The sequence below is a fragment of the Molossus molossus genome, unplaced genomic scaffold, assembly GCF_014108415.1.
Source record: "Molossus molossus isolate mMolMol1 unplaced genomic scaffold, mMolMol1.p scaffold_m16_p_20, whole genome shotgun sequence".
In the NCBI taxonomy this organism is placed as follows: Eukaryota; Metazoa; Chordata; class Mammalia; order Chiroptera; family Molossidae; genus Molossus; species Molossus molossus.
Genome location: NW_023425356.1, coordinates 450,967 through 464,155, shown reverse-complemented (window position 1 = coordinate 464,155; position 13,189 = coordinate 450,967). Strand labels below are relative to the sequence as shown.

Sequence of the window (13,189 nt, the reverse complement as noted above, 5' to 3'; positions counted from 1 at the left end):
GAACGACTATAAAGAGGGTAGCTCAGGGTGACTTAACTCAGACCCAAGTCACAGCGAAGGTTTCCTATCCGTCATGTCCGGACGCGGAAAGCAGGGCGGGAAGGCGCGCGCCAAGGCCAAGACGCGCTCCTCGCGGGCCGGGCTGCAGTTCCCCGTGGGCCGCGTGCACCGCCTGCTCCGCAAGGGCAACTACGCCGAGCGGGTGGGGGCCGGCGCGCCCGTGTACCTGGCGGCGGTGCTGGAGTACCTGACGGCCGAGATCCTGGAGCTGGCGGGCAACGCGGCCCGCGACAACAAGAAGACGCGCATCATCCCGCGCCACCTGCAGCTGGCCATCCGCAACGACGAGGAGCTCAACAAGCTGCTGGGCAAAGTCACCATCGCGCAGGGCGGCGTGCTGCCCAACATCCAGGCCGTGCTGCTGCCCAAGAAGACCGAGAGCCACCACAAGGCCAAGTAAGGTCCAAGTTTGAAAATCAAGTAAACAAAGGCTCTTTTCAGAGCCACTCCTCTAGTCACTGAAAAGGTAGCACGACTTCATTTCCTCTTTAATCACCTTTACCTCTGCTTTGCTAAGTATAATTTGTGACACGACACAGTACTTAGACTTCTAAGTGAGGTTTGAGTCTTATCTGTTTCCCCTTGTCTACGTTTCAGAATTGACATGCAGGAACCTTTGGAAAAGGATAAATGGATTTACTTGCTCTAAACAGGCTATAATTTAAAAGGTCACAGTGAATCTAGAAGATCACGAAGTTTATTTAATGTCACCCTTGTTCCTACTGGAAATTAGCTGTAGCGTAAGTGGCAGCTTTCATTAAATTCAACCATCTCTTGAGGGGTCATATGGAAATGGTTTCCACGGACACACAGTATGTCGGCAGGAAGATAGCAAATACTGAACCTTTAACAAATAATTGTCTTGAATGTGTTTACTAAAAGCACTTGAGTAATTCACATTACTACTTAGCACATTTATTACCACATGCCATGCTAGATGACCATGTTTCATAACAATGACTACTAGATGCTAATAAGTGGATTCCAAGAGAAGTGATGGTGGAGACCTACAGTTTGAAAAAATATCAACAAACTTCTCTCTGAAAGTCTGAGACTATTTTGAGCATAGAGAGGTCAATGATTCTGACATGTTTCTCATTTCTATACGAGCATAGCAAGCTCCTTTATTCTAGGCCTTGGAAAGGATTGGAACAATTAGGCCACTTACAAGTTTGCCATTTCAAGAAATGCAGGAGACTACTTCTTTTATTTTTATTTTCTGCTTTGTTTCCTCTTTTATTAAATTATAATGCACTTATGCTTTCAACAAATATTTACTTACCCTTAGGTATCATGTGTTAAGAATACATTAGTGAGACACTGCCTATTCTTAAGAAAGTGTAATGGAGATTAACACAAAAGCAAATAAAGCACAATTTAGCAAGAAAAGTAGACACAGGATATTAGGCGAGCATACAGGAGGACTCAGATCTGTGAGAGGTATCCTCTGGGCTGAGGAAAAAAGGGAATTGGGAATTGGAGGAAAGTATAGGAATTCCAGCACAAAATGACCATCACCAGACCCAGGGCTTGTGATGTGTGAATGGGAATGATAAGAAGTTGGATACTGGATCTAAGACAGAGGTTAAAAAGAAGTAGGAAGGAGCCAGAAGGGATCTGTAGGCCACTCCTTTGCTTTAAATACTTTTATATACTAATGACTCACAAATCTTTTTATTTTAATCCCTTCACCTTTTTCACCCAGCCCCCCCCACAACCCCCTGCCCCTCTGATGACTGTCAGTCTGTTCTCGATCTATGAGTCTGTTTCCATTTTGTTTGTTAATTTATTTTGTACATTAAATTCCACTTATAAGTGAAATCATATAGTACTTGGCTTTCTCTGACTGGTTTATTTCTCTTAACATAATGCTCTAAAAAAATGTGGGACACTATGAGTTTGCATGTCATCCTTGCCCAGGGGCCATGCTGATCACTGTATCCTTCCAATCTTAGTGTGTGTGCTGCTGATGCAAGCACAATGACTCCCAAGTCTTTATGTCCATCCAGACTTATCTCCTGAGTTCAGACATGCATATTCATCTACTATTTTCTGAAATTCTCATGGCTCTCCAGGAAACTCAGTTTGAATATGCCAGACTAATAATTTTCACTTCTTCCATGACCTCTTATCTTAGTACTTGGAACACCATCTGCCCATTTAGCATGAGCCAAATGGCCTGGTGTAGCTGAATGTTTAATTCTGTGTGCCTTTCATAGAGCAAAAGTCCTTGTGTGGCTTGATGAAAGTGTGTTTAAAGTCCAGGAGCTTAGGTGTGAGGCTGCCAGACCATTGTTCAGCACATGGAGTGTTTTGAGAGACATGGAGTATCACTGTCCATTTAATTAGAAATGTCCACATAACTAGAACTACTTGCTGCCCCTGAATAAAATCTTCATATAATGAGAACGGAAAGATTAATTTGGAGAATTATATTGACTGCACATCTCCAGAAGACGGTGCCCTTCCAAGCAAGACTATTGGTTAGTATAAACAGACCATCTCTGTCGCGAGCCCTTCCTGACTAATGGTCTCAGGTGGGCTGGGAGGTATCACTGCCCCAAATGATCAGGGTGGTCACCAGGATGTCAGCAGATTGGCTTCCAGGACTCAGCAACCAGGTCTTCAGGGCTCATACATGTCTGCACTACCAGGCTCCTGGAAGCTAAGAAAAGCCAGAGGGTGAATTTGCTAATTTTATATCAAATCTTGGAATGGGTGTGAAGAAAACATTTTAGAGCTTTATCATATAGAGTTACCAAGTGGTACAGCTGAACAACCGAGAAACGCAATTCTCATAAAAACAGAAAAGATCTACCTGAACACTAGCCCATTTTCTCGACAGAGCTAATTTCAGCCAAATTTATGTTTTAGTTTGTTTTACGGAACTGTAAAAGAAAAATTGAGTTTCAGAAAAAAAAGCTGAGGTCTGCACACTAATGCTAGATGCTAGGCAAAATACAAATAGCCCAACTTAACCTAGATGTGCTCTTTTTAGGGACCTGGAGAATTCAAATCAGTCAGCTCTTCATGGGACAATAAGAATGTGCAAGGTGCCTTTCCCTGTGCGGTGGAGACAGAAAACAAAGTGAAGCAAAGCTCTTCTGCCAGGTTGTGAATATTGGAAGCAGGGAACGGAGGTGCCTGTATCTATGCTCCGAACCCTATGTCACCGGGTGGGCAGAGTTCCTTTCCTGGGTAAATTCCCCTTTGTTTACATGTGGATTACTCAAGGGTCTCAGTGGTGACTTGATCTCCGCAGAGACATTGTTGGCTTTTAAACTGCTGTTGAGAAACCTAAGTAAGTTTCCCAAATGGCTGCTATAAAGGAAACACTGCTTTTGAAGCCAATTTTTACATCTACTTGGCTTGAAAATTAGATATCTATAAATTTGGGAGGGACCCCCCAGTATCCCTTCCATGTTTTCGACAATTGTGCACCAAGCTTGCGTTTTTAACACCCAACCCAGTAGTGTAACAGCCACTGCCAGTGAAGATGAAAGTGGCTCTGAAAAGAGCCTTTGGATGCAAGAATACAACTCGCTAATAAGCTCACGCCCTCTCCCCGCGAATGCGGCGCGCGAGCTGGATGTCCTTGGGCATGATGGTGACGCGCTTGGCGTGGATGGCGCACAGGTTGGTGTCCTCGAACAGCCCCACCAGGTAGGCCTCGCACGCCTCCTGCAGAGCCATGACGGCCGAGCTCTGGAAGCGCAGGTCGGTCTTGAAGTCCTGCGCGATCTCGCGCACCAGGCGCTGGAAGGGCAGCTTGCGGATCAGCAGCTCGGTGGACTTCTGGTAGCGGCGGATCTCGCGCAGGGCCACCGTGCCGGGCCGGTAGCGGTGCGGCTTCTTCACGCCGCCGGTGGCCGGCGCGCTCTTGCGGGCGGCTTTGGTGGCCAGCTGCTTGCGCGGCGCCTTCCCGCCCGTGGACTTGCGAGCCGTCTGCTTGGTCCGAGCCATCCTGAACACTCCGAAGTTGTGAGCTGGTGGAAGAATACAGCTTGTGCCCTCAACCGGGAGACACACACACATATATATATATATACACATATCTAGTTATACGGGGAGTCCCATTCTGATTGAACCAGGCATCTGCCTATCAAGGCTCGCGGTGAAGTTATTGGAAGCTGGGTCCACTTTCTGATCTCAGCAGTCTTCCGGCTTTTAGACCGGAAATTACCTTTTTCTCCCACCCACCCTTTCAACAGCGGCTGTTTTCTACCCCTTTTAGCCTCCTACCGTCTTTACGCCTTTTCTTCACAATGTTCCTTGGCTTTTCTCCGCAGGATTTAATGTAAATATTACAATGGTAGTATCTTATTTGCTGAATAAAAATTTTAAATTTTGGCCCCTGAAACTGGTTTCCCTTTGATCTTTTTGAAAACTCGCGCGCTACATGGGATTGGCCAAGTGGTTTTTCAGCCTCATTCATTTAGGAAGACTAAATTCACGTCTTCCTTAATTTCTCTATGTAAACTTAAGAGATCTAAAAATGTTTTTATAGGCTTTTTCTAAATGTCTGTTTAATTCAGTTTCACATTTGATATTTTAGCTACATTAACATTTACTTTTTACAAAGCATTCTCACATAAGCATTTTACTACGTTTTACAATACTGAGATTTGTGTAAAATGGGGTTAAGGGAAAATATCCTCAAATGTGTGAGTGGTACAAAGATTGCTGTGTGCCTTTTTAAAGTCACGCTGGACCCTGTGCTCTGCCTAAAGGACAGGACTCCAGGGCACACCGTATTGTTTTCCTATTAACATTCGACTAAGGCCCAGCAGAGTTGGAGGTGGACGAGTCGCAAGTGTCCTACTAAGATGCAAACAACTGTCGAACAAGAAGAGACTGGAGGGCTTATTGCCCTGTCCGGTCACTAACTAGCTTTGCATTTAAATGTTCACCTTGTTCTTCCCATTAAGTTTTTCTCTTGGTTCAGCCTTGAGGGCCTGCGGCACTCAACCCCTTAGCTACCTGGTGGTGAGTATTTTTGTATCCGCTTTACTCCGCGGTAACTTTTGTTTTCGTCGGTTACTTTCGCGTTACTAGGCGCGTTTACACGGACATCTACTGGTAGACTGAGGGATTACGGTAAATATATATATTTTTAATTTATTGGGGTAACATTGTTAATAGGGTTGTCTCAGGTGTGCAACCCTATAAAACATAATATTGTATGTGTTCACCACCCCAAGTCAAGTCACCATCTCTTCTACCTTCCCCCATCCTTTTTGCCTCTGACAATCACCATACTGTTTTGTGTCCGAGTTTGGGGCTTTTTTGCTTAATCCTTTCAACTTTTTCACCCAGCCCTGTAACCACTCCAGACAGCTGTCAGTCTGTTCGGAGTTTGTTTCTACTTTTTCATTTTGAAGTAGCTGCTACAACACAGAAAATGCAAGCTCTTATTATAGAAAACGTAGGTGGCTCTGAAAAGAGCCTTTGGTTGAGCTTGAGAAAGACTCTAACGTTCCAGCTCATTTGCCCTTGGCCTTGTGGTGGCTCTCGGTCTTCTTGGGCAGCAGCACGGCCTGGATGTTGGGCAGCACGCCGCCCTGCGCGATGGTGACTTTGCCCAGCAGCTTGTTGAGCTCCTCGTCGTTGCGGATGGCCAGCTGCAGGTGGCGCGGGATGATGCGCGTCTTCTTGTTGTCGCGGGCCGCGTTGCCCGCCAGCTCCAGGATCTCGGCCGTCAGGTACTCCAGCACCGCCGCCAGGTACACGGGCGCGCCGGCCCCCACCCGCTCAGCGTAGTTGCCCTTGCGGAGCAGGCGGTGCACGCGGCCCACGGGGAACTGCAGCCCGGCCCGCGAGGAGCGCGTCTTGGCCTTGGCGCGCGCCTTCCCGCCCTGCTTTCCGCGTCCGGACATGACGGATAGGAAACCTTCGCTGTGACTTGGGTCTGAGTTAAGTCACCCTGAGCTACCCTCTTTATAGTCGTTCCTGGGCGCGAAAGTGAATCTGTGCCATTGGCGAAAAGTTACAGCCCTTTCACTTGAACCAGTGGGATTCTGGCTCTGAAATACACTTATTTTGACTGGACAATACTCATGTGACGTTTCCAGGAGTCACCACCAGTCAGACACGACTTTACTCACCGCCTCCTTTGAGAGTCTGTGAACCGAGAGAGCACTCACGGTCGCGCGCTCGTTCCTCCTGTTCTAGCTGAACCTCCGGCTGTTCCTCCCGACCATGCCCGAGCCCGCCAAGTCCGCGCCCGCCCCGAAGAAGGGCTCCAAGAAGGCGGTGACCAAGGCGCAGAAGAAGGACGGCAAGAAGCGCAAGCGCAGCCGCAAGGAGAGCTACTCGGTGTACGTGTACAAGGTGCTGAAGCAGGTGCACCCCGACACCGGCATCTCGTCCAAGGCCATGGGCATCATGAACTCGTTCGTCAACGACATCTTCGAGCGCATCGCGGGCGAGGCGTCGCGCCTGGCGCATTACAACAAGCGCTCGACCATCACGTCCCGGGAGATCCAGACGGCCGTGCGCCTGCTGCTGCCCGGGGAGCTGGCCAAGCACGCCGTGTCCGAGGGCACCAAGGCCGTCACCAAGTACACCAGCTCCAAGTAATGTGCTTCAGCCACTGTTAAACCCAAAGGCTCTTTTCAGAGCCACCCACATTTTCACAGAAACAGCTGGCTCACTTTTTCTGTATTTAATTTTTCTTTGGAGGGTTGGGGGTTGGTTTGGGAGAGGAAGATAACTAGAAAAAGGACTCAATGTTAAGAAAGACTTCCGCACGCAGTTTTGGATAAGCATTAGGTGCAGCGTATGCCAATTTAGTATGGGCTCTTTAAGGCCATTTGAAAGAGGCTTTCCCTTTGGCCTTCTGCCACAACAGAAAATATCGCTTTTGCTTACACAAGTAACGCCCGGGTTTCCAATCGTGCGGCGGGCGGCGGAACTATTTAAAAAGCCCGCCCTGGACTCCAATTTGATAGAATTACCTGGTGTGCTTTTCCTAGATACTCTGTGGCGGATAAAATTGGGACTGCTGCAATATGTGTGGGAATCCCTGCGCTCTGCATCTGTCCTCTATTTCTAATGAGAAATTTCATATAGAGAACAGCATGAGTGCCTTGTAGATTAGGAGGTAAACTGAGTTTACCCCTTTGAGGAGAGACTGAATCTATGGTGACAATCTCCCAGAACAAACTGAAACTTCATGTCTTAAATAGGACCCAGGAGAAAATAGCGAATAATGTTTTATCTTGGCAATATTTTTCTTTTAGATTAATCACATGTGCCTCTGTTGATCTGAGATCAGAAAGTTTGTTACTTAGAACTGAGTTTTAAAATTCCTCTTAGATAGAAATTTGCAAGGGACATATATGTAGGAAAGAGTGAAAGTGGAACAGGACCTCACCTAGCACCTTAACTGAATATTGTGGTTTTTTTACTGAGGCAAGTATGTTATGTGGGTAAAAAGATTTTAAAGTCAATAAAAGAATTTTAATGGTAGGATTTCTAAAGCCTCTATTGCCAGGTGGAAAAAAGATGTTGGCTTCATTTTGGAACCAACTAAAAATAAAATCTAGCCCTTCAGCTGCCCATTCCATAAAAGTGGCTATGCTTGTATGTTTGGACATTAACACAGAGAAATACATGTAATATCAACAGCATTATAATGGAAAGCTTTTTGTGTGGATATTCATAAAGTGGATGCTTTTAAAAACAAGCATTGTGATATTTAAATGACAACCTAATATGAGCTGTTCCCAGACTTTTTGCAAAGAAAAATTATTCATTAAAAAGAAAAAAAAGGAATAGGAATAGGAGAGATGTACATCAAATTCCCTGACAAAGGGATATTAGGATTGGTGATACAGTTGAATACTTTAATTTTATGTGTGTTTTTGTCTTTAAAGGAGATTTATAGTCAATATGTTCTGATGTTAAATAGTAAATCAATTCTGTGTTGTCATTTTTTGTTCTCTTCTGTGATTTTTTTAAAAAGTAAAAGAAAAAGGTGAAGACTAGTGTTGAATACTGGTGTTTGGTGTGTTAGAAATTGCGGCTTTTTAACATACAGTGTTTACCAAATCACCAGTGACTAAGATGTGCCAGGCCGTGTTATAGATACTACAACCACGGTGGGGAAACAGACAAAAACCTTTGTTCTTGTGAATTTGCATTCCACAGGGGAGAAAATACTAAATGAATAAATCAAATATACTACATACTACATGGTGATAAGTGCTAAGAAGGAAAACAGCAGATGTTTTTGTTGGAGGAATTATTATTTTAAATACTCCCAACTCCCTTTAACTGAATTTCTAAAACTGAAAATAGCTAAATACAGTCCTTTCAAACTCTAAACTTACTCATTGGCAATATGGTAAGTAGAGATGGACATGTTAATATTCTCTGCTCTCTAGAGGGTACATATGAAATTTCTGAATTAGAACCTTGTGGGTTTTTTTTGTTTGGTTGGTTTGGCTTGTTCTTTTTTTGTGTGTGGTCTCAAAAATCTACTAGGCTGAGAACATTTCTCTTCCACTTACTTGTCCAGGATAAGATTTTCTCAGGTACAGACACATTGTTTAGGATTACGTTCTAAAGCCTCCAGCTTTTTTTTTTTTTTTGAGCAACAAGTAACAGAGGATAGTTTTGATTCATCAATCTCTGGGGTATGGGCCCAGCAGGCTTCTGCGTTGCCACTTTGCTCCCTGCTGGTATGCTCTCTCTTCTAAATTATCCCTTGATTATATTTCTCTTTAAAAGTTGTTTATGTATGTTAAAAATGACCATTTGTTGATTTTATTCGTGCTCCGAACAGAACATGCCTACAAAATATATTGAGTCCAAATATTCTGAACGCAAAAAAACTCGAAGTTTCTGTTAGAAAACAGACGATCACCAGCCTGCGCCTCGCTGGCAGGAACGACTCCAGCCTGCTGTCAGACTGTGTCAGGAGGCCAAAGTTCAGGTTTGAAAAGCACTCGATCTTTGAACCAGAGCATTTCAACATGGTTGAAAAGATTTTTTACAAAAGATGCGAATGCATTGGCCGGGAATCGAACCCGGGCCTCCCGCGTGGCAGGCGAGAATTCTACCACTGAACCACCAATGCTTAGTTGCTGGTGAAGTGTGCTGGCTTCAGAAAAGTGCTTTCTTCCTGTTACTCTATTGGACTATTAGTTTACTTTCTTTCAAGAAGATATTGAGACACTTATTCAGTCTTATTGGGTAGAACCTCTTAATACTTCCTTTCTCTTCAGGAACACCCCCTTTAGGGCAGGTTTAGAGGTCCCACCTCTGGAGTGGAGGCCCAGGGCTATAAATAGTTTAAAGTTACACTGTTTTAGGGGATCGTAATAGATCAGTTCTCAGGACTTGGGCAATGAATATATTCATACAGTAGAAAATAAATGTTTTCTGTTAATGACATTTTATTTGAGGAAGATCACCTTAATATTCTTTCTAATAGTGACAAGTAAAGCAACTTGGAGAAAATTAAATTATCATGACATGCAAAACTTCAAGTCTTTAACAAGACCTATTTTGGATATTCCTATTTCTTGTTTGAGAAGACCCTTGCAATCATCAGAGTGTATATGAGAGTGTTCAGCTTGGGTGTGAAGATCTCACAGAGAAGGGATACCATCTTTCCCAGGTCCTTGGAGGCAAGGGGAAGTGGTTGCAGATACTTGTAGATAGCAGTGCCATGAAAAAGCGACACCGCAATCCGATGGGAGCCACATGTTTCAAATGCCTTTCGCCGACCTCCAGCTGACTGTATTCTCAACACTTGACAATAAAAGCATATGATATATGAATGAGTGCCACAGGTAGTAGAAAGAAATAGCACACTGACAAAGAATAGTTCAGTCTCGTTTGCTGTTGTGTCTACACAGGACAGCCTCAGCAGAGCAGGGACTTCACAGTAGTGATCCATTTTTCTGTGGCCACAGCGTGGCATCTGGAGGGTCAAGGTGGACTGCATTACCGAGTTGCTGAAGCCACTAATCCAGGAGGCAGCTGCCAACTGGAGGCAGAGCCTTGGCTGCATGATAACTGAGTAATGGAGAGGCCCACTAATCGCTACAAGCCTGCTGAAGCCATGGCAGCCAGGAGAAGACATTGGTGGAAACCAAGGCCAGGGAAATGAAAAGTTGGGCCACGCAACCGCTATGACTGATTATCTTCCTGGAGTTGCATACCTTTACCAGCGATTGGGGAGCTGTACTTTTGGTATAGCAGAGGTCCAGGAGTGAAAGATTGGTAAAAAAGAAATACATGGGAGTATGGAGTTTGGGATCCACACATGACACGAAAATTATTGCCAGATTGCTAAAGATGGTCAAGATACAGGAAACTAGAGACACCACAGAGTGGAAGCTGCAGCCATGGTCCACCTAAAGAAACCTAAGAGGATGAACTCCTGGGGGACACTCTCATTTCCCTGATTCATGTTAAATGGTTCAACTCTTGGTTCCCTGAAGTATAAAATGTCCATAAATTAATAAATGCATATTTGTTGACTGTCAGTTATAATAATTTGCATAAACTTACAAACTGATACTTATTAATATTGTGAGAAATGTATTGATAAAAAATAAATATTTATCTTTCCAAGTATTTAAAAAGTGATTCTATATTAGTAACAGCATATTAGCAAAATATATTTCAAAAATTTTAAAGCATATCATCAGTTTTTATATTTACAGAATTTATCCTTTGATTTATTGTTGTTCTATAAGTGCATGGTTCTCACTTCTTTCCACCTAGATGCCTACTAGTAGATAGATGTAGACATAGTTCCTGTCATTTGAGTTCATTCTAATTTGTCCTTAATGCCAATAAAATTCCCTGTTCATGTGATCATAAATTAAAACGTACCTTGAAGAATACAGAAAAAAGTGTTACCCCTGGAAAATGGTGAGAGCAAAGCAGACTTTATAACTTAACCTATTTTTTGTTCTGATTTTTAGTAAGCAGATATTTTTCTAAAAATCTCCCCACTCACCAGTTTCCTCTGTGCATTTTACTCTCAGACTAGCATTGATTTAGTGTAAGACTTTGATCCCCATGAGGGTACACATTTTTATAGAAAATTTCTTTATTTTTTAATTCTTCATATTTCCTTAAAATTAAGTCTAAATCTGCAGGGAGATTTTCTAAAGCATGAAATGTGGGAGCATTTTGTATCTTATTCACCAAAAAAAGAAATAGAGAAACCAGGCAAAATAGGCTAAAGTTTTTTTGTTTGTTTGTTTGTTTTTGCTGGCATCAGTAAAGAGATTTCACACAGATTCTGTGAACTGCACAAATGCCACACAGATCTCCCAGTTCATATAATCGGGGCGACAGAAACAGCTCGGTGTACCCAGGGCACTGATAGAGCAGCTTCCCTTCTCAGAAGTGTTCCCGTTTGGGTGAAATATAAGGTCTCTCTCACTGTAGCACTGAAGCATGAAACAATCTTAAAATTATTGTTCAGGAGGCATCTTGTCACTGAGGACACTGCCCATGTTTTCTCCTCTAACACAGGCCAGTGACCTTTCCTGACTGGCCCTAGTGCAGGTGTTTCTTTCTAGAACTCAGCCAAACTCTGATGAGCCCTCTCCACTGAAGATTACAGGAGGAGGCCATCGGTTAATTTTTTTTCAACTAGTTGTCCCCCTCACTCTGAGTCTGTACTTACAAAATAATAAACTGCTTTGTTATCACTATAATGTTAGTTTGTGTACCCTGTCCTATGTAACGTCCTCCTGTGTTCTGCAGGTAATGGAGGCACAAGCAAGGGGAAGAACATTTATCACTCCAACAGGGAGCCCTGGGGTGGAATAAAGAAGATGACGTGACCAGAAAGCACCCAGGGGAGGAAACCTGGGAAGTGTCCAAGCACTGAATTCTTATGTTCTGCTCTACTTATATTGTTTTTGCACATTCGCCCATATTCCAAGCAGCCAATAACCTCATTTATTTATCCACCCATAAAAGCATATCTTTAGATTAAATAGTTGTGGTATCATGTTGTATTTTAGAAGTTTTAAGTGATTTGAATTCTTATTCATATCCACAATGTTAGGACTAAAGTATTTGTTAACAACAAGAACAAACAGAAACCCGGGAAGTCCTAAAATTACATCAGACGAGGTCCTTATTACTTACCTTGCAAATGTGGCTATACCTTAAAGGCCACTGAGTAAATTCCTCTGTTTTGAGCAAAACTACATTGGCAGCATCTCAAGATAAGGTTATGCTAATTTTGAGTAGCAAGCAATTGGACAGAGAAACAGAACCTTTTAATTACATGAAATACCAAGAGGATTGGAAAGGGAACATAACTGGGTTAAAACAGAAGTTAGTGAAAGGAGAGAATTTTAAAAAGCTGCTGATGAGATGTTAAATTTTATCTGTGATCCTCTTAGCATATTTTAAGTCATAGTTTAGAATACTTGCCTAGATGAACACATATCAACAATTCATTTTAAACCTGTATGTTGCTTGATCTTGTATCTGTCATCTTTATATTGCATTTTCTCTGTCCATATCTGAGCTCAAACACTAAAAAAGATAAGGTTCCTCAGAATCTTGGGAGCCTTTTTATAAGCTATATAATGGAAAGAACATCAAGACAAGAGAGGTAACAAGAGTTTTAGTCCCAAATCTACCAGTAAGTCACTGGTATAATTGGACAAGTTAGTTAATAGCTTTGGATGTCAGTTTTATCTTCTGTAACATTTTGGGGTTGATATTTTTCTTTCAGCATAAAAACTGTTTACTGTTATATTTTTCTCAAATAGCTCAGGTCTCTGTGAGATAGACTTCCAGATATGACATAGAGGCTGTGCCACCTTCTTGCTGGGGTATGAGGGTGAACAATAGGAGCAATTTTCCACACAGCTAATACACTGTAAATTGGCTTAGCAGTACAAAAAGTTTGTAAAAATTTTCTCCTACCATGAAAGAGTAATTTAGCAAGCAGAAACTGAATGTAGATGCTCAGAGAAGTTAGTTTCCCAAGGTGCCAGAGCTGGTAAGCACTGGAATGAAGACTAGAACCTGCCCTGGCCAGTGTGGCTCCGTTGGCTGGGTGTTAGCCTGTGCACCAAGGGTTGCCGGTTAGAATTCTGGTCAGGGCATATGCTCAGGTTTTGGGATAGATCTCAAG

General features: G+C 43.2%; 4 protein-coding genes, 2 non-coding genes and 1 pseudogene across 6 annotated transcripts; 2 read left to right on the top strand and 5 right to left on the bottom strand.

Moving 5' to 3' along the window:
• The first annotated feature begins 58 nt into the window (after nt 1-58).
• LOC118637177 (histone H2A type 1-H) lies at nt 59-503 on the top strand. The gene has a single exon (XM_036272376.1). The coding sequence runs from the start codon at nt 74-76 to the stop codon at nt 458-460; it is 387 nt and encodes a 128-aa protein (XP_036128269.1). The 5' UTR covers nt 59-73; the 3' UTR covers nt 461-503.
• A 1,432-nt stretch (nt 504-1,935) lies between these two features.
• Nucleotides 1,936-2,039, bottom strand: LOC118638117. The gene has a single exon (XR_004961072.1). It is a non-coding gene; the product is annotated as a U6 spliceosomal RNA (small nuclear RNA).
• A 1,529-nt stretch (nt 2,040-3,568) lies between these two features.
• On the bottom strand, nt 3,569-4,057 carry LOC118637167 (histone H3.1). The gene has a single exon (XM_036272365.1). The coding sequence runs from the start codon at nt 4,021-4,023 to the stop codon at nt 3,613-3,615; it is 411 nt and encodes a 136-aa protein (XP_036128258.1). The 5' UTR covers nt 4,024-4,057; the 3' UTR covers nt 3,569-3,612.
• A 1,451-nt stretch (nt 4,058-5,508) lies between these two features.
• Nucleotides 5,509-5,951, bottom strand: LOC118637175 (histone H2A type 1). Its single transcript, XM_036272374.1, has one exon. It carries the CDS (start codon nt 5,934-5,936, stop codon nt 5,544-5,546), a length of 393 nt encoding a protein of 130 aa, XP_036128267.1. The 5' UTR covers nt 5,937-5,951; the 3' UTR covers nt 5,509-5,543.
• A 281-nt stretch (nt 5,952-6,232) lies between these two features.
• LOC118637186 (histone H2B type 1-C/E/F/G/I) lies at nt 6,233-6,665 on the top strand. The gene has a single exon (XM_036272384.1). The coding sequence runs from the start codon at nt 6,259-6,261 to the stop codon at nt 6,637-6,639; it is 381 nt and encodes a 126-aa protein (XP_036128277.1). The 5' UTR covers nt 6,233-6,258; the 3' UTR covers nt 6,640-6,665.
• Nucleotides 6,666-9,071: 2,406 nt separating this feature from the next.
• TRNAG-GCC lies at nt 9,072-9,142 on the bottom strand. Its single transcript has one exon. It is a non-coding gene; the product is annotated as a tRNA-Gly (tRNA).
• A 441-nt stretch (nt 9,143-9,583) lies between these two features.
• On the bottom strand, nt 9,584-10,483 carry LOC118637618 (annotated as a pseudogene).
• Nucleotides 10,484-13,189: the final 2,706 nt, after the last annotated feature.

Coding starts and splice junctions, on each gene's coding strand:
- LOC118637177 (XM_036272376.1), top strand. CDS start 74: ATGTCCGGACGCGGAAAGCAGGGCGGGAAGGCGCGCGCCAAGGCCAAG.
- LOC118637167 (XM_036272365.1), bottom strand. CDS start 4,023: ATGGCTCGGACCAAGCAGACGGCTCGCAAGTCCACGGGCGGGAAGGCG.
- LOC118637175 (XM_036272374.1), bottom strand. CDS start 5,936: ATGTCCGGACGCGGAAAGCAGGGCGGGAAGGCGCGCGCCAAGGCCAAG.
- LOC118637186 (XM_036272384.1), top strand. CDS start 6,259: ATGCCCGAGCCCGCCAAGTCCGCGCCCGCCCCGAAGAAGGGCTCCAAG.